This window comes from Molossus molossus, unplaced genomic scaffold, assembly GCF_014108415.1.
Source record: "Molossus molossus isolate mMolMol1 unplaced genomic scaffold, mMolMol1.p scaffold_m16_p_1, whole genome shotgun sequence".
NCBI lineage: Eukaryota > Metazoa > Chordata > Mammalia > Chiroptera > Molossidae > Molossus > Molossus molossus.
In genome coordinates, this window is record NW_023425344.1 from 66,754,486 (window position 1) to 66,778,970 (window position 24,485).

General features: G+C 41.9%; 1 protein-coding gene and 2 pseudogenes across 1 annotated transcript in view; 1 reads left to right on the forward strand and 2 right to left on the reverse strand.

Moving 5' to 3' along the window:
- Positions 1 to 24,485, forward strand: part of LOC118628299 — a 249,816-nt pseudogene that overhangs the window by 50,734 nt on the left and 174,597 nt on the right.
- The window catches only part of LOC118634964 (broad substrate specificity ATP-binding cassette transporter ABCG2), a 144,388-nt gene that overhangs the window by 31,664 nt on the left and 88,239 nt on the right, over positions 1 to 24,485 (reverse strand). Inside the window, exons 2-7 of the mRNA XM_036269836.1 lie at positions 21,392 to 21,613; positions 11,218 to 11,277; positions 10,277 to 10,391; positions 9,531 to 9,683; positions 5,640 to 5,797; positions 1,197 to 1,348 (exon numbers count right to left, since the gene is read on the reverse strand). Of these exons, the coding sequence (XP_036125729.1) occupies positions 1,197 to 1,348; positions 5,640 to 5,797; positions 9,531 to 9,683; positions 10,277 to 10,391; positions 11,218 to 11,277; positions 21,392 to 21,612 (859 nt within the window). The 5' untranslated portion in view covers position 21,613. The remainder of the gene's footprint in view (positions 1 to 1,196; positions 1,349 to 5,639; positions 5,798 to 9,530; positions 9,684 to 10,276; positions 10,392 to 11,217; positions 11,278 to 21,391; positions 21,614 to 24,485) is intronic.
- Positions 1,733 to 2,289, reverse strand: LOC118637101 (annotated as a pseudogene).

A 24,485-nucleotide genomic window follows, 5' to 3' on the forward strand; every position in this document is an offset into this window, starting at 1 on the left:
GAGGTACACAAGAAAAACAATATATATGTTGAAAAGGGGCGAAAAAGCTGCAACTTGGACTGATGCTCCTCAAAGCAAGGCTGCATGCAAAAGCAGTTGAGGCACAGCAGGAATGTGTTGTGGGGAAACTTAGAGGGTATGCTGTTCTCTGGGTTCAGCTAGCAACTGCTACAATGCCAGTACCCACTTTAGCAATGGCTGCTTCTCCACCTACTAAATTCAGGTCCAAATTATCATCCCTTATGCTGCAATAAGTCCAATAGAGAACAAATAACCAGAGCAGCACTCCCAAGAGGACGCGACCAACGTGACACTCCTGAATGCTTTACCTTCACTTCTTGTGCCTGATCATCTGAACTCAACTTGGCCTGTAGTCTTCTCTTAGATTCATCTCCACTAGACTCCTCAGACCCAAGTATCCTTGATTATTTTAAGTGACAGAGAATGTACAGAAACAAACTTTAAAAGATAGCTAGAGAATATTTGAAACATTAATGGGTGATGACCTATAATAACATCCAAATTATCTCTAAAATGAAGCAGATTGCATGAGCCACAGAAAGATTTATACCTTTTCATCTGACATAAAACCAGGCAGCCCAGAACTGTCAGAAATGTTGGCTACATTTAGGATCAGATTTAGGAGTAGCCATTCTATTGACTAGTAAGTCACTCATATCCACTCAAGAACTAAATCTTCAATCAAATGTTACTACAAAATTAAGCAGCATCTCCATGACCCCTCATCAAAGCAGACCAATATCCCATGCAGGGGAAAAAATGATCCAGCCTGATCTGTTATATGGTCAAGAAGACAAATAACTGGGAAAAAGGGCAGTGTCAAACTTTTCCAAAAATGTTCAGCTGACAGATAACTGGCTATGAGGCCAATACTTTATTAAACTGTTAGGAAAAGGACATCAGAACTGGGAAGCAGAACAGTGCAGACCCAGTAGAAATAGTCCTCCACATACACAGAGTATGCATGCATACTCACACTGGACAAAGTGACCTAAATAACAAGCCAGTGCTGCAAAATAAAGACAATTTCTAGCACCAAACTGACCAAAGATGGTCTGGAGTGGTGGAACCCATGCTCTCTCTACTCAAAGATCAAGCAGCACTCCCGTCCACCTCCTCTGCCCTTCCAGGATTCTAGTAATGAAGGATCTCAGTGCATGAAAAGGCGACCATACCAGCTGATGCAAAGTATCCCAAGGCCTCCTGAGCAGGCCCATGGAACATTAGTCTTCCCGAGGCCAATAAGGTGAGGCTATCAAACAACTTGAAGATGGAATAACGAGGCTGATGAATGGAGAAGATGATAGTTCGTCCCTGTTTAGACATCCTAAGGTAAAAGTGAGAAAATGACGAGGAATTAAACATCTGAATCTTGCACTTCTTAGCAAAAAACCTTTATCCCTTCCTTTAGCTCATGTGTTCCTGGTTCAACTTGATTTTCTCTTACTAACATCATATTTCATAGTATCTGATAGTTAAGGGACTTAAATTTAACAGCTATGAAAAACTGAAGTTTCTTTTTTCTTTTTTGGCTATGTACATAGGGTGCTTTATTCTCCACAGTGACACATGCTGCAGTGGATTGGGATTGGGCTGATGTCCCCATATGTACAGAACTGAATAAGGTGGGTCTCTGAGAAGAAGTGTGATTTGCATTGATGTGGAAAGGGGATGGGGAGGATGGTGATGCGCATTACAATCAGGGATGTGTTCAGTCCTCTGCTGGTTCCAGTCTGGGCTGCAGGGACATATGGCAGCTCTCTAGATGGTCACTTCGAGGCAGGGGATGCCTGCTGGTCTTAGGGAGCCTTCTATACCACACCTTCCAGTGGGCATCTGATATCTCCTGAGCCCAGGCAGGAGCCCTGATGCAGGCAGGCTGACTCCAGCCATCATCCTTTTCACCAGCTTTACACCTCTGGGTCCATGGGAATAGAGCTCAGGGTGCTCGGTGCTGCAGCTCCCTCTCCATCCTCACTCTCTAATGGTGAGTCTGGTAAATGAAGGCCCAGGGCCCGGATCTAATCCTGGATGTCAGCAACTACATCTTCTTCATCCCCCACTGGAGCCAGCTCCATCTCCTCCGATTCAGGATCTTGGTTCAGGTAAGAGTAGCCATTGGGCCTGTCCTGCTTTCCTCCTTTTCCTCAGGCTCCTCACTGCTCCAATTCCCAGTGTCTTCTATGGGGTCCCTAGTTCCTCAGTCTGATTGGGGAAGATACGCTCGGGGCCACTGGTGTCTCCCTCTTGAACTACGGCTACCATCTGGGAAGGGTCCGCTCAGAGCCTATGACCGAACCTACACCTTCACTGAAAACTAAAGTTTCTTAAAGTGAGTCCTATGAATAATCTACAATCAACTAGAACATTAATTGAAACTGCAGATTCCTAGACAGTCTTCCCAGACCTACTGGGTCTAGGGAATCCATATTTTTAACAAACACCCAGGTAACTTGTAAGTATACTCAACTATAACAGCTTATTATGAACTAAATATTAAAACAATGGTTGCATGCCCCATTCTCATTGACCACTGGCGTCTCCCAGTTTTATAGGTATTAGTGTTTATTCTTCTGTCCTAATAGTAAAATTAACATTACTGAATAATTACTATGTCTTTGTTAAATATTTATAGACAACCGCATCTGAATTCTCACAACATTGTTATGAGCCGATAAGGCAATGCTGACAGTATCAACAGTATTATTACCTTCATTTTACAGGAGAAGGTCTGCTGGTTAAGCAACTGGCCCAAGGTGTCACAGCTGGTAAGGGGCAGGGCTGGAATTTGTTGGCCCGTGGCCAAAACATTGTAAACTACCTTTACACAGGATTTATTACTTATGGGTCACAGAAACAAAGGCCAAAAGCCACAAAAGTCGAAAGGCAAGTGGCAAGGAACGACTGTGTATAAATAAAGAATCCTACTTTACGGAAATTCATTTATTGCGTAGAGTCTGGAACTGACTAACATGATAAACGAGGGTCAACCGTATTCAAAACTATAATAATTAAAAGTATTTTATTAATAGAATCACTTCAACTGAAGCATGTTCTAAGCACCTACTATATGCTAGCAGTGTGTACAACTTTGTTCTGCCTCAAAGAGAATCAGGTCAATAAATCAATCATTTCAATACAACATGAAGTAAAAGTAGCTGAGGGTTCCTTGTAAGCAAAATAGGAGGCTACAGCCCAGTCTGAAGATGATATAAGATAGTGTCAAGGGGGCCAACAGGAATAAACCACAAAGAAAGAGAAAATATAGTCAAGGTGAAGGAACACAGAGAACAAAGTACGTGATGACAAGGTCTATTCAGAAAACTGCAAGTAGTTCAGTGTCACTGCAGAGTTGGAGTTGGGGGGAGAGAAATTAATGAAAGAGACTGCATTAAAAAAAACAACAACAGCCCTGGCAAGTTCGGCACAGCAGTTGGAGCGTCGTCCTGCGGTACAAAGAGACCCGGGTTCGGTTCCCGCTAATGGCGCGTACCTCGGTTGCAGCTTGTCCCCGGCCCTGGTTAGGTTGTAAGGGTGGCAGCCACTCGATGTGTCCCTTTCACATCGATGTTTCTCTCTCTCTCTCTCTTCCTCTCTCTCCCTCCCACTCTATCTGAACAAAAAGTGAAAAATGGCCTCAGGTGAGGATAAAAAAACAACCAAACAAACTGTGATGCGTCCCTCTATTCAGAGGCTGGAACGTCAGTCAGCAGGCAGTAAGGAGGTGGTAAGGGACTGGGAGCTGGGAAGTAAGGGACTCTTGGGAGAGGGGTCTGACCACTGCATGAGGATCGGTACCTCCCATTAGAAATGGAGAATCTTAGGCTCCACCTCAGAGCTGCAGAAGAATCTGCATTTTAGTGAGACCCCGGGTGGTCAGTGTACACAGTGGAGCTTGAGAAAGATTGGGTGAGAGCTCTCCAGCATGAGGAGACGGGCTTGTGTACTACAAGATGTACTATACTCTTGAAGACAGGCAAGGTGATGAGAGGCAGGGAAGACTGAGAAACCAATGAGGCTGAGGAAAGAGTATTTCTGCAGAGGAATCTAAGACAGAAAGGAAAAAGAGACACTTCCAGGACAGCTGATGAAGTCTGACTGGAGTCTAGAGTCTATGGACTGGATGGCAGGAACAGCATCGATGTGACTTCCTGGCTGGGAAGGGTAGTGTCCTTGTTTTTTGGACTTATACTCCAGAATATTTAGGGGTGACAAGAATAACAACAACAAAAAAGACATTGGTTTGGAGGAGGGAGAGGACAAAGGGAGAGCAAAAGCAGTTAAATGCTCAGAGTTGGTGCATCTATGTTCGAATACATGCAATTTCTTTGTACACTTTTGGTACCTTCTTTTTAAGATTGAAACTTGAAAATATTTATGTAAAAAAGATGTTAAAAATGTAACTTTGAAATTTCTCCTAGTAAGATCTTCCCACAGCCCTAGTCAGTTTGGCTCAGCGGTTAGAGCATTGGCCTGCAATCCAGAGAGACCCAGGTTTGGTTCCCACTAAGGCACGTACCTCAGTTGCAGTTTGTCCCTGGCCCGGGTTGGGGTCATGTGGGTGGCAGCCACTCAATGTGTCTCTTTCGCGTCGATGTTTCTCTCTCTCTCTCTCTCTCTTCCTCTCTCTCCTCCCACTCTATCTGAACAAAAATGGAAAAATGTCCTCGGGTAAGGATTAAAAAAAGAAAAAAAAGATCTTCCCACAGTCTTCTTTCTTGATGAAAAGAAAAGCCATCCTTTTTACTCCATTCATCCATTGTTCAGGCCCTAAATCTTGTAAGTCTTTCTCAGTAATCACACCCCAAGTCCACTTCATGAGCTGGTCCTATTGGTTCTATCAAAATAAACCCAGAATCCACCCACTTCTTACCACCTCACCCCTACCATTCTAGTCAAAGCCACAATCACATCTCAACTGCGCTACTACCAACTGTTTCCTGACTGCTTTCTTCGCACGCACCCTCGCCCCACTGTATGGTCCTCTCTCTACACAGTGCCCACGCCTCTCTTCTGAAACTCTCTAAAAGCTCCCATGTCACGTAGGGGCAGTAAAACCCAGAGATCTTACAGTGGCCTACAAAAGCCCATATAATCTGCTACCCACTCCATTCCATCTCATGACCTTATTCTAACTGTTAAGAAAAGTTAATTGTGTCCCTCCCCAAAAATACATATGTAGAATTCCTAAGCCAATTAGTCAACTCCCACTCCCCTTAGATCACCGGGTTCCATGCCCTCTGGCCTCCTGAGTTCCAAGGACCTGGTGCATGTTCACCTCAGGCCATTGGCTGTTCCTCCACCAGGACTCTCTTCCCTCAGATACCAGATCTCACTCACAGCTCACGTGCACATCACTGAGGTCTTCCCTGACCACCCTGCTATGCAATGTGGCACCCTCCATCCCCACCACATGAGTTTTCCCTATATTCTTACTCTGCTTCTTTTTTCTTGAAACACTTATATTTGCTAATTTACTGCTGCCCCCAACAAAGAAGGGAAAAATGCTGGTGTGCGGTGCTCATTGCTGAATCCCCTGCTTTTAAGATTAATACCTGGCACATAGCAAGTCATCGGATGTTGCACAAATGACAGAACAATGTTCTCACAGCATTTACCTCTTCAGGAGCGAAAGGACAGCATTTGCTGTGCTTGAGTCTAAGCCAGTCGTGGGCTCATCCAGGAATAAGATGGATGGATCAGTAATAAGCTCCATTCCAATACTAGTCCTTTTTCTTTCTCCTCCAGACACACCACGAATAAACTGAGTTCCAACCTACACACAAACGTTAGCATTATTAACAAATACAACCATAGGCACTATTGTTTGTTGATCTGCTAACAGGCACCAACCTATAAAAGGCACTTTATCTCATCCTCATTCATTCTTTTTTATTTTATTTATTTATTTATTTTTATCCTCACCCGAGGACATTTTTCCATTTTTTGTTCAGGTAGAGTGGGAGGGAGAGAGAGGAACAGAGAGAAAGAGAGAAACATCGACGTGAAAGGAACACATCAAGTGGCTGCCACCCGCACGACCGACCAGGGCCGGGGACAAACTGCAACCGAGGTACGTGCCCTTAGCGGGAACCGAACCCGGGTCTCTCTGGCCGATGCTCTAACCGCTGAGCCAAACTGGCCAGGGCTCCTCATTCATTCTTAACAGCAACTAAATGAGTTTCTGGGAGAAGAGGTAGATTTCTCTTTAATTAGACAAGTTACTGAAGCCTGATATGAAGTCCATGCTTTAAACAGTTCTGCATATTCCTTATCAGGTCAAATATTTAGTTTTATGATCATAAGTTAGAAATTAAAGGCATGGCCCTGACATAGTGAAATCACAGTCCAAAAAGGGAGATAAAGATAAGAGAAGAACAGGTGAAAGTATCTATAATTTATTAGTCTTCTTGTGTCCCACAAAAGGGAGATAAAGATAAGAGAAGAACAGGTGAAAGTATCTATAATTTATTAGTCTTCTTGTGTCCCACCCTTTTGCCCCCCCCTCGCACCCCCCCACCCCCCACCCCCGCAAAACAAAAAAATTTTTAAAAATCCTCAAGTGGACTCAAGAAGAGCTGGCTGGGCCTTGGCAGCTATGAAAGCTCACTCTCTACCATCCACATTAACACCTCGTAATCACCATAAGGCTTCCCCAATTGACCTTGTCTATACCCTAACTCACTGCAGAATTCCTGACTCATTCTTCCAGACAAATTCAGAAGGCTGAATATTCTGCCGGTGGCAGGCTCAGTCTTTTCAACCAGTCAGGGTCACTGTGTGTGGTGAGGAAGCAGGAAGGGTTAGGAGAGGCAGGATGTAGGAAACAACACACTTGAAGTAAGAGTTTTCAAAGAGCTAATAATAATCAAATGCTACTCATGCCCTTGATAAGATCTTATTAACAATTGAGCAATAAAGTACATTTAAAGATAATTGGAGAGCCCTGGCTGGTTTGGCTCAGCGGTTAGAGCGTCGGCCTGCGGTCCAGAGAGACCCGGGTTCGGTTCCCGCGAAGGGCATGTACCTCGGTTGCAGTTTGTCCCCGCCCTGGTTGGTCGTGCGGGTGGCAGCCACTCGATGTGTCCCTTTCACATCGATGTTTCTCTCTCTCTCTCTTCCTCTCTCTCCCTCCCACTCTATCTGTACAAAAAATGGAAAAATGTCCTCGGATGAGGATTAAAGAAAAAAAAAAAAAAAAAGATAATTGGAGAAATATGAGTCAATATGGGCCCTACTTAGTTGATATTAGGATCTTAATTGTGGCCCAGACAATGTGGCTCAGTGGACTGAGCATTGACCCATGGACAGAGAGGTTCTGGTTAGATTCCTAGACAGGGCACATGCCCAGGTTACGGCCTTGATCCCCAGTGGGACGTGTGCAGAAGGCAGCCGATCGATGTTTCTCTCTCACATCAATGTTTCTATTTCAATCTTTCTCTCTCTCTAAAAAACCAATTAAAGAAAAAAGATGTTAATTGTGTTAATTAATAACTGTATTGCAGTAATGTAGGCAAATATCCTTTTCTAAAAGATGCAGAGCCCGACCCCAGTGACTCAGTTGTTTGGTGTATTGCCCCATGCACCTAAGGTTTGAGGTTCAATTCTTAGTCGGGGTGCATACTGAAGGCAACCATCAACGTTTCTCTCATAACAATGTTTCTCTGTCTCTGTCTCTCTCTCTCTCTCTCAGCATGTTCTCAGGTGAGGATTAAAAATAAATAAATAAATATATAAAAGATGCAAAGTAAGGATTCAAGGGTGAAATATGATATTTATAATGTTCTTCATAAATAAAACACTAAACCCATTCCTGAGGATGTTAACAAGTGGGAAATCAAGTTATTAGCAATCACGCCAGTATATTAATTATACTACAATCATATCACTACTAGAGTAATCAAACTATTTTCTCTACATTTCTCCTATGTTTAAATTTTGATAGCAGGTAAAACATCTTAAATGTATTGTTTCAATCAATTAGATAAACTTATTCTGGGAAGTCAACAACTGCCTTCAGCTTATTTTCCCTGGAAATCCATGCAAGGAACTCACATGATGAGGGTCTAAAGGTAAAGACAGGAAAGCACCGTAGTGGAAAGACAGACTCACATAAACAGAGGCCCCAGCAAAGGGAACCCAATCACTCATAAAACGAATATAAGAGGTAAATGGTAGCAGCTCAGACTCATCCTTCCAAATAAAATACAGCAAAATACACTTTCCATAGAAGACTGTCAGAAAGCATCATATGAAGCAGCAGCCAGCAGAACACCCCATCTTCATCCCCTCTAAGTAAGGGGTAGCACAGGGGGATTAAACTAGAGCCACGACAACCCGAAAAGTCACCTTCACCCAAAGCTTCACGTCTTCCTGGCAAATCTTCCATGTCTACTCATCACTGTAAAACATTTGCTCACTCATCTCATTTCTCCTTCCTGATCTTGCACAACCCACAGAGAGGGCTACGTTGGTCTCCCTTGCCCACAGCTGTTGTCTATAAACCCAAGGGCGCCCAGCACGTGACAGACTGCAAGTAACACTGGCAGGGGGATGGGAGAGAGGAAGAGGGGGGAGGGATGGGAGACAAAGTGCCCTACAGAAAGTAATTTTGGAAGCCAAATTATAGCAAAGTGAAACCTACAAAACAAGAACCCTGGGGTTTTCATCATTTATGAATTCCAGAAATATACCTCCAAGGCAACAAAACAAAGTCCCTGGAGAAAGAGGGGAAGAAAAGGTAAAAGGGTGGGGTGGGGGGAGAGGAGGGTGTCTAGGAGGGAAAAAGAAACGTGTAAAAAATAAATTAAGGCCCTGGCCGGTTTGGCTCAGCGGTTAGAGCGTCGGCCTGCGGTCCTGAGAGACCCGGGTTCGGTTCCCGCTAAGGGCATGTACCTCGGTTGCAGTTTGTCCCCGGCCCTGGTTGGTTGTGCGGGTGGCAGCCACTCGATGTGTCCCTTTCGCATCGATGTCTCTCTCTCTCTCTCTGTTCCTCTCTCTCCCCCCCACTCTACCTGAACAAAAAATGGAAAAATGTCCTCGGGTGAGGATGAAAAAAATAAATAAATAAATAAATAAATAAATAAATAAATAAATAAATTAAGAAAAACTGGGGGAAAAATAATAAAATTAAATAAAAAAGAAAAGGTAAAAGGGGAGAGAGAAAACAGAAGCAGGAAGTTAGTGAGCAGACACTGAGTGCGACAAGACTCACACTAGTAGTGTGGAAAAGGAGCAAGTGCTGTCCCTACATGGAGGAGGGGCGTGGTCTTGGCAAGAACACTTCTATATACTGGCCCACACCGCCATGCTTCACCTCCAGGATTCAGTCATTTTTTTTCCTGGTAAATTTTCACATTGATATTATGTAAGTACACATTTTTATCATTGTTTTAGAAAGCAGCCCCTTTGACCGCACACATTATAGAAAACTCGAGTCAGAGGAACACTGTCCGCACAGGGGACGTCCTGTTTGCTGGCGATGACACCGCCAGTTGTTTCCACGTTACCTTGGAATCGGCCACTTTAGCTAGACCTAACTCTTGAATGATCGTGTTTATCCGTTCATTTTTTTCACGATTCGTCATGGTTGAGGGAAGGCGAAGAGCTGCTGAGAACTGTAAATTTTCTCTCACCGTCAGCGTTCCCATCACAACATCATCCTTAAGGCAAAATGGCATTTTAACAAGATATGTCAGCTCTTTTCTAGTACCATCGGTCTTCCGTATATACAACTTAGTCCACAAAAATGACGTAGCCAAGGGAAAGTTCTAGCGAATGAGGAGCTTGTAATTCTATAACTAACTCAATATTCAGATAGCTGCAAACCCTGATGGAGTGTTTTCATTCCCTATCTGTACACCTGAATAGGACACAGGCCATTGTGATTACTACTGGCAGACATTTCCAGACTGCTTTACACAGGATGTGACAAAACCTCTTTCTAAGCTAGGGCAAGGAGAGAGGTGAAGGTAGGGAGAAAAGTAAAACAATTGTATGTTTGGGAATATAATAACTAGAATTGATATCATTGTCCTTACGAGGGTCATGTTCTAGATTCTCCCTGCCGTTTCATTTAACACTGTTCTATATTATATGGGAAATTATAAAAAGCTGGGCGAAAGAAAGTTGGTTCTATGCTCACATTGTATAATCAATGGGAAATGCACTGAACAGTGGGATCATGAGACCGGGCCAAGGCATTTGTCCAGATAGAAGCAGTAGAAACCTAAAATGGAAATCCATGAATACTTACTTGTACCACATAACCCGAATTACACTTGAAATTGGCAGGTCGAGGTGCTCCATTTATCAAAACATCTCCCGACAATCCCTGTGGATGTTTCCTTGCAGCTAAGATATCTAACAACCTATAAAAGGACATAGATATTTTTTTCTCTCCAACTCAGGCTTCTCTGAATGCAAATTCTGCTCAATTTATAAAATTAACTGATCAAGAAAAATCTACAAATCAACTATAATGATGTAATTTTTTTAAATTCTCAACTTCCTTTTACTTTTTACTCTATGCTATAATAAAGCCCCCAAAGAGGCAAAGAGCACTGCTGGCTGATCCAGCAAACTTCCCAAACAGCCCTCCAAGCTGCCTGACCTTTGGGGTCATACACAGGCAATGTGCTCCTTTTCTGAGACTCACTCCATTGATATTCTGCTCCCTCTCCCCACTGTCAATTTCATCCCCTTCCTCTTCCACCCCATTAGCTCAAATCACAGCTGATAGCTTTATGCCCATCGCCTATCACGTCCTGTCAGTAAAGCTGACCTAGTAAGACTTCCTGCCCCTCAGGACAAACCCCAGCTGGCATAACTGCTGTGATCCATAGTGCCAAGAACCAAACTGGACAAGCAGCACATCTTCAACTAATACCTGCCCTCGTAAAAGTGATCTTCAAAAGCACATTAAGCCCAGCTGGTGCGGCTCAGTGGTTGAGCATCCACCCATGCACCAAGAGGTCGCCAGTTCGATTCCTGGTAAGGGCACATACCCAGGTTGTGAGCCAAATCCCCAGTGGGGGGTATGCAGGAGGCGGCCAATCAATGTTCTCTCCCATTGAAATTCCCTCTCCCTTCCCCTTTCTCTAAATATCAATGAAGAAAAAATATATTTTAAAAAACTGCTTTAAAAGCACATTAAAACTGCAAAGGGAAAGCTTACTGATAGTCTGTTATACTCACGAAGATTTGCCTCCACCTGTAGGTCCCAGGATGGCGTTGAGACCAGGCCTCATGATCCCACTGCAAATGCAGAAACAGACCATTTATTGGTTCACTGGAAAACTACATCTAGAAATTTAAGTTCTGCATCTAGCATACTCAATCAAAGTTGATTAAATTAGACAGAAAACAAGCACAAACCAACTTTTAAAAGAAAAAGTAGCCCTGGCCAGTTTGGCTCAGCGGTTAGAGCGTCGGCTTGCAGTCCGGAGAGACCCGGGTTCGGTTCCCGCTAAGGGCACGTACTTCGGTTGCAGTTTGTCCCCGGCCCTGGTTGGTCGTGCGGGTGGCAGCCATTCGATGTGTCCCTTCACATCGATGTTTCTCTCTCTCTCTCCCTCCCACTCTATCTGTACAAAAAATGGAAAAATTTCCTCGGGTGAGGATAAAAAAATAAAATAAAATAAAAATAAATAAATAAAAGAAAAAGTAACAGAAATGTCAATTAATAGAAGTCTAGTATACAAAGGATGTAAGTCACCACTAGTCAACACCTTTAAATTCTTCTCAGGTCCCTTTAAATTCTTTCCACTTATTCCTAAAACACTTATACTTTTTGGAAAAGGACACACAAATTTCCAATATTCCTGTACAACATCTGTTACATTTACTTCTCTTAACACAAGGTCAAGTGCATCACAGGCCTTAAGTAGTGTTTGCTGATAATCATTTCAGATCACCTCAATTGCTCCCTAGTCAAGTTCTACATAATGAGGTAGTCAATGGATTCTTTAGAATCACCGGTATAAATGCTCTCACTGCTCAAATCTAGTCAGACCAAGAAAAAACTTATCTGAAACAGAAATTCAATGACTAGATAAAAAGCACCTCAGACGTTAAAAAGAAAATCTCACCAGTTCTTAATGCTGACAAAATTCTTAATCCAATTCTAAAAGTAAAACATATGTCCTCCAAATACATCATTTTCTTTCTTGTAAAGTCTCAGATAAGTAGACTGGAAAACTCTCGGTATAGAATTGGGGGGTGGCCACTTCCTATTGGGAATGACCTTTAAGGATGTAAGACAATCCTTAAAGATTGCATGTTACAAACAAATTTCATAGATGTTTGTGGGTAGAGAGTATTCAGACAGAGAGCGGGAAGGTATAAAAACAATTAAGGCAGAGTTGACTGTGCCGAGACTCCAGAAGAACCCAAATACATAATTCGAGTTTTACCCTGAAGGTAGCCGGTAGGGTAAGGAGAATGCACCGCAGTGAGGAGAATGAAGGGTAGGCCCACCGCAGTTACACAGGCGTGATGAAATGCAGGTCTGATGCAGCCTCTCAAAACCCTGGTGTCCACGCCCCATCTCTGTGGAACTGGTAGGTAACTCAAAATTTACTCCCCAGAGAATACAGCATCTGTTCCAGGGGAAGGTGCAAAGCCAAAGGCTATTTCATTCCCAGATAATCCTTTCACAGGGGCAAATACTATGACTATACAACTGTCCTGAGTGGTAAACGTCACTGAGCAGCTCTACACAGTGCTTCCGTCCAGGAGGACCTCAGCACTGGCTGCCTGCTGTGCTGGAATGTCACCGTGTGAAATGCCTGGTGGGTGCTGGGGTGAGATGTACCTTCCACGCTGCTCACTAACTGCGGCACCTCTCACCGAACACTGCACAAACACAATGAGTTAGGTAAATCAGACACGAGCTCTAAAGAAAAAAGATCTTATTCTTTCAACGGCCTTTTCCCCTGATGTAGTAAGACATGCTGATGGGTGGGTGAACTTTCAAGATGCATTTATCTATCGCTCTTAATGCACCCTCTGCAGTAACAGCTACCTACTATTTCTAAATTTACCAGAGATAAGCTTGTTATTCACTAAGATTTCATTGTCAGAAAGCTTTTCTAGGTTTTAAAAATATTTACTCAAATAAGACCAAGTATTCCTAAATGATTAACCCAAAACTGAATGTGAGCATTCTGAGACAAAGAATTTTGCACGACCCTGAGTTGGCTTCCTTCGGCACTGAACCCTAGCATTACAGAAAACAATAATGGACAACCACAACTGCAAGAGTTCCAGTTTGGAACGGTGGCTAATTCTGCCTCCATGTACTCCACACAAGTATTTAGTGTCTACTACATGTGTACAAGACACTCTTCTAGGACACGGGTCAGAGCTCAGAATGACAGTTCTAGCCAGCCTTGGCCGGTGTGGCTTAGTTGGTTGGGCATCATCCTGTGCACCAAAAGGTCGCCAATTCGATGACCAGTCAGGGCACAATCTTGGGGTTTTAGGCTTGATCCCTGGTAGGGGTGTGTGCGAGGCAGCTTATTGAGGCTTCATTCTCACGTTGACGTTTTTCTCTCTCTCTGTTTCCCTTCCTCTCTCTCTAAAAATAAAAAAAATTTTTTTTTTTTAATGTTCTAGTCTTTGTGGAGTATACATTCTACTCCAGAGATCTACAAACTACGGGTGGTCATTTTTGTTTTCAGAAACAAAACAAACTGTCACTAGAACAGAGCCATACTCACCCATTTATGTCTATGGCTGCTTTCCTACTGCAGTGACAGCGGTGAGTGGTTACAACACAGATGTGTGGCCCATAACGATGAAAATATTCACTATTGAGTCCTTTACAGAAAAGGTTTGCTGACCTCAGTTCTAGTCCATAGTCTACAATTCCCGTGTTGCCCCACCCCGCCCTTGCTCAAAATCCATTCCCCCCATCGTTCTTTATTGCTATGTAGCACTTAATGCCTGAACGTCTCCCTCACTGTTATGAAACCTTGCCAATAAAAACTGTGTGATCTCCTTCACCATCCCGCAGAGTAAGAGCACAGTGGTCTATAATGGGTAGACCACTAAATGCTGAATAGATAAATTAAAACCTCACTACAGGACTCCTGTCACATCGATTACATTGTAGTGAATAATGGTAAATCTCATTTAATAGGTGAGAAGTCACTGCCATCCCCACAGCTTGGAGTATTGTCCCTCCCTACCCTGCCCTACACACACACACACACACACACACACACACACACACACACACACTTACTTCGATTTCTCTGTCTCCTCGGCCCTGGCCCTCCAATTTTGGGGCTTCCCTGTCTCCTAACCCTGCATCACCATAGAACAACAGTGACGTGCTCTAGTCGTCTGAATCCCCCGTTTGACTAGAAGGCTGCAGAGAACAGAATCTTACACTAGAATCTTGCACAATGTCAGGCTCCTAGCAGACATTCAAAACTAATTGAATAAATGAGTCTCTACATTTTTATAAATAATTACTTATAGGAAAACCAAATGTTTTAAAAAACAGAAAGTACAAAAAAACGTAGGGAAAAGAGGCATATCTGACTAGAAAGAAAACTTAGTTACATTTCCTACCTACTATATCATGTTCAGACGGTGCATCACTCCTTTCTATTAGACTCTCTCTCCCTTCTTTGTGCGAAGGCGATGGAAGTGCTGGGTGGAGGAGCAGCGATGGCCAGCACCCAAGTCACAGGCTGCAAAGGGAGGTGGGAGGGACAGAAGAGACAGCTGAAGGGTGGGAGATTGCTTATAATAGGAATAAGAAAATTGATTGAGCTCTGGCCAGTGTGGCTCAGATGGTTGGAGTATCATCCCAAGCACTGAAAGGTTGCCCATTCAATTCCCAGTCAGGGCACATACCTAAGTTGAGGGTTTGACCCCAGTGGGGGTGCAAACAGGAGGCAACTGATCAATGTTTCACTCATACACTGGTGTTTCTTTCTCTCTCTAAAAAAGCAAAAAAAATTGATTGAGCAAATCAGTAAGTATATTTGAATAACAAGAGACAGGTTTTTCATTTTTTGAGAAGATGCTTTACAAACATGGAAATATGGAAATAACCCTGGAGTATTACATCAGAATTGGAGATCATGGGTTTTGATCTATATACACAGACAGATATAAAAAGGTTTAGATGTGTGTATATGTGTTTACATATGTATGTTCTCTGGGTCTATCTACTAAGAAGGCCCAGAAGTTCAATACCAATGAACATTCTGAACATCCATATCTTAGTTAATAAATGCAAAACTCGCCCTGGCCGGTTTGGCTCAGCGGTTAGCGGTTAGAGCGTCGGCCTGCAGTCCTGAGAGACCCGGGTTCGGTTCCCACTAAGGGCGCGTACCTCGGTTGCAGTTTGTCCCCGGCCCTGGTCGGTTGTGCGGGTGGCAGCCATTCGATGTGTTCCTTTCACATAGATGTTTCTCTCTCTCTCTGTTCCTCTCTCTCCCTCCCACTCTACCTGAACAACAAAAAAAATGGAAAAATGTCCTCAGGTGAGGATAAAAAAAAAAAGTCACACTTTAAAAATAAATAAATAAATAAATAAATAAATGCAAAACTCCACAAAAAGGAACATCAGTTCATTCCAGGTCTGAGGCAGGGCAAGTATACACTGAGTCTGGAATTTCTTACTGTGCCAACAAAAATACTCAAAGAATAAGAGAATACGTCAAAACAATGAGTTACAAAAATAAAACACACAACCTATCTTGAATCATCTCCCACTGACCAAATTAGAAACAATACAAGTGTGAAGATGAATAATGATGATAACAAATTACCATAGAATGGTAGTGAATATAATATGAATCCATGAATCTATACTGAAATAAATAAATGAATGAAGAAATGAAGAACAAAGATTTTCCCTTTTAGTAGAATGCAAACTAATCCATACAGAACAGTAAGAGGAAAACAGGAAATTACCCTTTGGTAACTATCACAGTGATATTTATTGCTGATGCAGGCAGGAGACATCAATGGGGGCTGAAGCTGGTGGGTTCAGCTTTTATGAAGAATAGGGGTTTGGAGCAAAATCAGGGTAACTCCCCTCAAAATATTTATTAATTACAAAGGGGGAAATGGTGACATCATGGTGAAGGCTGGCCGATACCAACACGACCAGGTGATCAAGATTAACATCAGCCTTGGCCAGATGGTTCAGTTGGTTGCTTGTTCGATTCCCAGTCAGGGCACATACCTAGGCTGTGGGTTTGAGCCACAGTCAGGGTGCACAAAGGAAGCAATCAATAGATGTTTCTCTCTCTCTCTCTCCCTTCCTCACTCTCTAAAAATCAATAAAAAACATATCCTTGGGTTAGACTTTTTTAAAAAAGATGAACACCACCTGGAGAGAGGCAGGAAAATACCAGGTTGCATGAGACTGAGGAGACCTGATGTGATGGTCAGTCAATTCTCTGAAGAGCATGGTGACCAATGGCCCCTTAGGATCCACCACTGCACCTATTATGTTTTGCGTCCCCTGGGCTGCTCCCAGACAATGACTGAGTGGTTCTATAGGAGAGGGTACTTATTTATAAAACATTTACACTGGGAGAGTTGGGAATAATAGAGCACAGTATGGACAGCTTTCAAATGGTTCATAAAAATGCTAATGACGATGGGTTATCTCAAGAGGTAAAATGACTAGCAAATGCGGTGAAATGTTAACAGGTGGGGAATCTGGGTAAAAATGTTATGTTCCCACAAGAGTTAAGTTCAAAATTATTTCAAATAAATTATTATTTTTTTTAATCTCCAAATAGTACAATAATTTCCCTGAGATTATATGATATACACATCTACTGGAATGGACCACTTTTCCATAAATTCTCAGCACTGGTGAGGAAAAGCCCAAATGCTAGGCATGAATCTAAGCATAGCAGTATGATTCTTTAAGGGGTAGTAAAATCTCACCTTTCTGAATTCTCAGTGTCAGTTTTTTTGTTTTTTTGGTTTTTTTTTATCCTTACCCAAGTACATTTTTGCATTTATCTTCAGATAGAGTGGGAGAAACAGAGGGAGGGAGAGAAAGAGAAACATCAATGTGAGAGAGACACATCGACTGGCTGCCACCCATATGACCCCAACTGGGGCCAGGGACAAACTGCAACTAAGGTACGTGCCCCTAGCGGGAACCGAACCCAGGACTCTCTGGTCCGCGGGCTGACGCTCTAACCGCTGAGCCAAACCGGCCAAGGCAGTGTCAGTTTTTTTATCTTCTTCCCCCAACAGAGGACATCAGGTTCTAGTTACTTAGTTCTAAAAATGAAATTACAAAATGTCCAAAGGAAAAACAAAAACCGAGCTTCTCATCAACACTTTTAGAATATAATTACTATTGTGAATGGTGGTGGTACTAGCAAAAGAAAAGTAGAAAATAAGATAAATGAGAACAACCTTTCTCCCATCTCAGTTGCTCTGTTTAGTTGAAGCCAGCAGGTAGAAGAAAAAGTAGAAACACAACATCAAATAGAAGAGATGATTTTTCTCACCTAAACCAGAAATCTGAGTAAGCAGGACAATGCTGGTGTCCTGTGAAATTTACTGGGGGCAATCACTTTCATTTCCTAAGGTATATAAATGTCTAATCACAATGTTATGCATGTGAAACTAAAATACTATTGTATGTAAACAGTAATTAAAAAGATTTGATTGTGTTTTTATGAATGCAGGAATGCACATAAAGATAACTCATAGATTGCTGGAATGCATACCACTGAATCATAAAAACATTATGAAGCTCAAAGCTTCATAGTGTAGTGAGTTACTAATCTACTTGCTTTAAACCATAAGCAAGGGAAAGTACACTTGCCCAGTATGAATTTGAAATCCATTCAACCTGCACATATTCAAATCATTTGTTACCTTCCACTTAGCACAAAATCTGAAGTGACCAACATTTTCTTGATTGGTATGTTCCACAACAACCTTGTCAGTTTTCAAAGAGGTCAGTCAACTCTATCTAGTCATGTAACAAAACAGAAAAGCTTTGTGCCTCCCTTCTTCTCCTTATTTTCCTAGTCCAGGTTTCTTAACTAATACAAGAAAGCAACAAGGAAGTGGGGGTATGAGAGTATGTGGTGCTGCATGAAGAAAGTTCTATCTAATTTTACACAGCCGCTGACCTCACCACCACCCATCCATCTCAGGTCCCTGTCCTTTCTTCCCCACCCACATGCAAAAATGTTGTCCCCTATTTGTCATTTCCTAGCCTCCTGGGAGCAGTTGGCTGCTACGAACAGAAAAGACCACAATCCCATAGAACGCCTCAAGAAAACATGAGAAGTGCCCTGGCCGGTTTGGCTCAGCGGTTAGAGCGTCGGCCTGCGGTCCCGAGAGACCCGGGTTCGGTTCCCGCTAAGGGCATGTACCTCGGTTGCAGTTTGTCCCCGGCCCTGGTTGGTCGTGCGGGTGGCAGCCACTCGATGTGTCCCTTTCACATCGATGTTTCTCTCTTCCTCTCTCCCCCTCCCACTCTACCTGAACAAAAAATGGAAAAATGTCCTCAGGTGAGGATAAAAAAAAAAAAAGAAAACATGAGAAGCATCTGATTCTATATAGGTTATAACCACTCCTCCAGTCTCACAGAGCTAGAGAAAGTACTTCTTTTATCTAGGAGTAATTATTTCCACTATCAAACACATTAACTAAACAAAACACACAGGCCATGGTGTCTGAGAAACCTAGATGCACTCCCCACTCCACAGAGAGAAAGAATCAGGCTCCACTCTCTAGAAATCAGAAAAACATGAACAATCCCCATGGCTACCATCTGGGAAAGAATAGAGAGATGTGGTCCCAAGTAGGTTCTTTTCCCATTTCCCTCCTCACGCTACTGCCCACTCCACCACCACGTGATGAATTCGTTGCTGGAGGAAGAAAATTATAATTACAGTTTTGTATTGATATAGATCCTAAATTCTATCATGTTGGACTTCCAATGTATAACTTAAGCTTAAGCCAGAGTTTTCTTGTATTTAAGTAGTTTCTGTCTGTCTCTATAATTCGGTAAAGCTTTAGGCAAACTGTTATAGATGATAAATAACTGTACAAACAGGTCATTCATTTAAAACAAGTCTATTTGAAAACCATAGTACTTTCACAATATATTGCCATTTCAAACTCATGACTCTTGCTTCTAGAACATAAAGAACATAAATTGCATAAGTACCTAAAGTGTCTGACTCATAAAGTACAGTGACAAATCTTTTATTTCACAGACTAGAAAACTGAAGCTCACAGATTACAATTCTATCCCCACAGTCGGGAAATTGTAAGTCACACAGCCAGGCCTCTTTCCACTAAACCACAAGGCTTACCCCAGGAAAAACTAAATGGCACATTATTATTCAGTTTCTCAAACAAAAGTTGATGCACATGGTAAAACCAGTATAAAAACACTCTGGTGACTTCCGGTCAAGATGGCAGGTAGGTAAACACGGTATCGCGTCCTCCCACAACCACAAAAAAGTTATAACTAAACTACACAACAACCATCATTCAAAACCGCCTGAAATCAAGCTGAATGGAAGTCCGACAACTACGGAATTAAAGCAGCCACATCAAAACTGGTAGGAGGGGCAAAGGCTCGACGGGCTGGTCCCACACCCACGTGTGGCAGATAAAATTTAGAAGGACACCTCGGCTGGGAAGATCCTCCCTGAGGACTGAGGGGTCCCCGTTCCACACCAGGCGCCTCGCTCAGGGTTCCAGTGCCAGGAAGAGAATCCCCATAACTTCTGGCTAGAAAAACCAGAGGGAACTGAGGCTCAGGTAGGCTCCTTAAAGGGCCCGCACATGGTCTTACTCGGACTGGCACCCTCCAGGCTCCTGTGTGGGGGAGGCTTGAAAGGCACCAGAGACATATGGGGAGGAACTGAGTTGTTCGGCATTGGAGCGAGGGCTGGAGAGGCGGCTTTCTCTTGGACAAATGAGCTATCAGAGGACTTTGTTCCTTTGGTGAGCCCTTCCCTGGGGCCGCAGATGGCCACCATATCTGGGACTCCAGCAACATGACTCACTCTGTTTGCCCCACCCTGGTGATTCCCTGAGGCCTTGCCCCACCCAACTTTCAGGCCCACCTAAGCTGTTGCCAGTTGCTTTACCATAGGATTGGCCTGCCTTGGGCCCTGCCTCAGGTTTTCCTAAATTCTTTCAAACAAGCAGCATCTGGTCTCTCTCATTAAGTAATACATAGAAACAAACACAGGGTGGCAGACAAAATGAGGAGACAAAGAAAAAGGTTCCAAATGAAAGAAAAGAACAAAACTCCAGGAAAAGAACTAAGCAAAATGGAGATAAGCAACCTAACAGATGCAGAGTTCAAAACACTGCTTATAAGGATGCTCAATGAACTTAGCGAGGGCCTCAAGAGCATAAAAAAGGACCAGTCAGAAGTGAAAGATGCACAGTCAAAAATGAAGGAGGCACTAACTGAAATAAAGAACAATTTACACAGATTCAATAGTAGAGTAGGTAAAGCCAAAAAGCACACCATTGATTTGGAATATAAGGAAGCAAAAAACACCCAATCAGAATAGCAAAAGAGAAAAGAATTTAAAAAAGGAAGATAATGTAAGGAGCCTCTGGAACAACTTCAAGCTTAGCAACATTCGCATCTTGGGGGGTGTCAGGAGAAGAGAGAACAAGAAATCAAAACCCTATTTCAAACAATAATGGCAGAAAACTTCCCTAACTTGGTGAAGGAAACAGACATACAAGTCCAGGAAACACAGAGAGTCCCAAACAAGATGAACCCCAAGGGGCCCACAGCAAGACACATCATCATCAAAATGCAAAAGGTTCAAGACAAAGAGAGAATCTTAAAAGCAGCAAGAAGAAAAGCAGTTAGTTACCTACAAGAGAGTTCCCATTAGACTGTCAACTGATTTCTCGAAAGAAACTTTGCAGGCCAGAAGGGAGTGGCAAGAAATATTCAGAGTGATGAAAAGCAAGAACCTACAACCAAGATTACTCTATCCTGCAGATTACTCTATCTATAGAGAAACTCTATCGATGTTTCTCTCTCTCTCTCCCTCCCACTCTATCTGAACAAAATATGGAAAAATGTCCTCGGGTGGGGATTAAAAATAAATAAATAAATAAAATAAATAAAAATTAAACATATACCTTATATGTGATCCAACCATTTCACTCCCAGTTAAGCCCAAAGAAATGAAAGTATGTGTCTATGTGTCTGTAGAGACATGTATACAATGTACATGTGTATGTCCATATGTACATATGGACACTGTACATATGGACAATGTAAATGTCCACAGCACCTGTATTTGAAATATGCAAAACCTGTGTTCACTCCAATCAATAAAGCTATTTAAACAAAAGTTCATGCACATACTTGATATTCATCAGTATTTCTTTCTCAATTGTTTTTCGACTAAGTAGAAAGCCACTCTTCACTTTTATTCGATAGCAGATGTTATGAAAACTTAACACAGCTCCTTCAGTAAACGATGTCTGGTCATTGGGGGTTGTGCCATCGAGGCCACTGGTCTTTCTTTGTGACACTGGGATAGAAACGTTGTAACTTCCAGCAGTCATCTGGAAAGCGTCTTCCATTCTATAGAGGAAAAAGCAACAATAAGTTGAAAATGGTCCAGAAAATAAGACTGTAAACACTAGGTAACAATACACTTAAAACAAGTCTGTTTTGTTACAAACTTCCAATTATAAAATAAATAAGTCCTGGGGATAGAATGGGCAGCATGGTAAGTATAGTGAACAACACTGTATTATATGTTTTTGAAAGTGGCTTAAAACTTTAAAGTTCGCCCGGCTGGTGTGGCTCAGTGGTTGAGTGTCGACCCATGCACCCAGAGGTCACTGGTTCAATTCCCGGTCAGGGCACATGCCCAGGTTGTGGGCCCAGTCTCCAGTGGGGGGCATGCAGGAGGCAACCAATCAATGTTCTGTCTCGTTGATGTTTCTCTTTCTCTAAAAAACCAATAAAAACATATTTTAAAAAATAAGCTGTATTGCAATAAATAGATTCATTTCCAATTAACAGCCCATATATCACTGTGATAAGAATAATCTTAGAACTGTATTAAGGAGGCAGACACAACTATGAATGTTTATACTGCAATTAGACTCAATTAAATATATAATAAGTATTTGGGAAGAGTATAAAAATTACTCAAAACTCATGAAGCAAGACTTCCGGTCAAGATGGCGACATAGATAAACGCAGTATCGCATCCTCCCACAACCACATCAAAGTTACAACTAAACTACAGAACAACCGTCATTCAAAACCGCCTGAAATCAAGCTGAATGGAAGTCCTACAACTACGGAATTAAAGAAGCTGCATCGAGACTGCCACAGCTGCAGTGACCAACTCTGTACAAACTTCAACCAGCTTTAGAAGATGCAACCTGAGAACACTTCACCTCATTTCTGCTCTACACGCTCCTGAGTTCCTGCTCTCAGACTTCTCTGACTCCGTGAAACAGGATATGATGGGAAACTTTCTCAGTACACATGAAAATATTTAGGTATCTGATCCACGTCGAGTGAATTCTATAGAGCCTGAGCTATAAATTGAGATGCTTTTTTTGCATATGGAAATAACAATATTTCAAGTGCTGATGGTTGAAAAGACTATTTTCCACTAAAGTGTCTTTTCATCTTTGTTAGTGATGAATGGATGATACACGAATGGATCTATTTCTGGACTCTAGATGCTATTCTATATTCTCTGTACCTCTCTACATTTCTATATTTTATCTAATACCACAATTGCCTGAAGATTTTAACTTAACAGTAACTCTGGAAACCAGACAATGTGAGTCCTACTTTGTTCTTTGTTTCCAAAATCAATTTTGCTTTTTTAGTTTCTTGCCTGCACACATAAACTTTATAGTCAGATTGTATGTTTGTACCCCTCATTGGAATTTTAATGGAAATGTATTGAATCTCTTGAATAATTTCTTAAATGTCAATTTCTTAACAATAGTGTTAATTCCAATCCATAAACATGTTATATATATCAAAAACAAAACAAAAACTCATGAAGCAGGAGCTAAATTTTTCTAGCTTGAAAAGCATATTGAGATATGACTCAACATCGGGCAGACTACATGATCACCTTCATCCCCTGCTTTTTTTACATAAAGGGCCTTAGCCAGGTAGTCAGGAACCAGAGAAATTTCTCTGAATTTATAGCTCAACCTCCAGGCTCTATATCACTGGTGGTTATGCCCCTTCAATCAACTTCAAGAAGACAAACTCCAAAATTGTTTGGGATGACAATATAATTTCCTTAATGGGTGAACATATTAACATTTCATATTTACATGTGGAATTAATTGTAAAAAATTATTAAGAAAATAGGGAATGCAGACTGGTGCAGCCACTATGGAAAACAATATGGTGTTTCTTCAAAAAATTAAAAATTGATCTGCCATTTGACCCAGAGATCCCACTTTATGAATATATTCTACAAAGCCTGAAACACCAGTCAGAAAGAATATATGTACCCTTATGTTCATAGCAGCACTATTTACAATAGCTAAGATCTGGAAAAAGCCCAAGTGTCCATCAGTAGATGAGTGGATAAAAAAGCTCCGGTACATGTACACAATGGAATACTATGCAGCTATAAGAAAGAAAGATCTCTCATCCTTTGAGACGACATGGAGGGACCTGGAGAGTATTATGCTAAGCGAAATAAGCCAGTGAGAGAAAATCAAGTATCACATGATCTCACTTATTTGTGGAATATAATGAACAAAATAAGGTGATGAACAAAATAGACCCTGAGACATAGAAGTAGGGTTCAGACTGACAAACTTCAGAGGAGGGGGTAGGGGGGAAGGGAAGAGATAAACCAAAGAACTTATGTATATAAGCACAACCAATGGACATAGACAACAACGCTGGGGGTGTACGGGGTGGGAATGGGAGGAGGGTGTCAATGGCAGAAAAAGGAGAAACAGCTGTAACAAAATAAATTAAATTTTAAAAAAATTATTAAGAAAATAAAACCAATAGCTTAGCAGTTAAAGAATTTAATACAAAAACTGAGTATTAAATTTATAAACAAACTTTTAAATGTTTCATTAAAGAAGTTACAAAAAACCCTTTATAAGATTAATTAGGACAGCCCTGGCTGATGTGGCTCAGTTGGCTGGAGCATCATCCTATATACCAAAAGGTGCCAGGTTCAATTCCAGGTCAGGGTACATACCCAAGTTTCAAGATCCATCCCTGGTTGGGGCACACACAAGAGGCAGCCAATCAATGTTTCTTTCTCACCTCAATGCTTCTCTCTCTTTTTCTCTCTCTCCCTTCCTCTCTCTAAAATAAATTTTCAAAACAAATTAATTAGGGTAAGAAATTAAGGTGAATTTAGCAGCTTGTGAACAGGTTTAAAACGTGAAAAACTTCAATAAACATAGTTCTAATTTTTAAAAATCAAAGCAATCATATT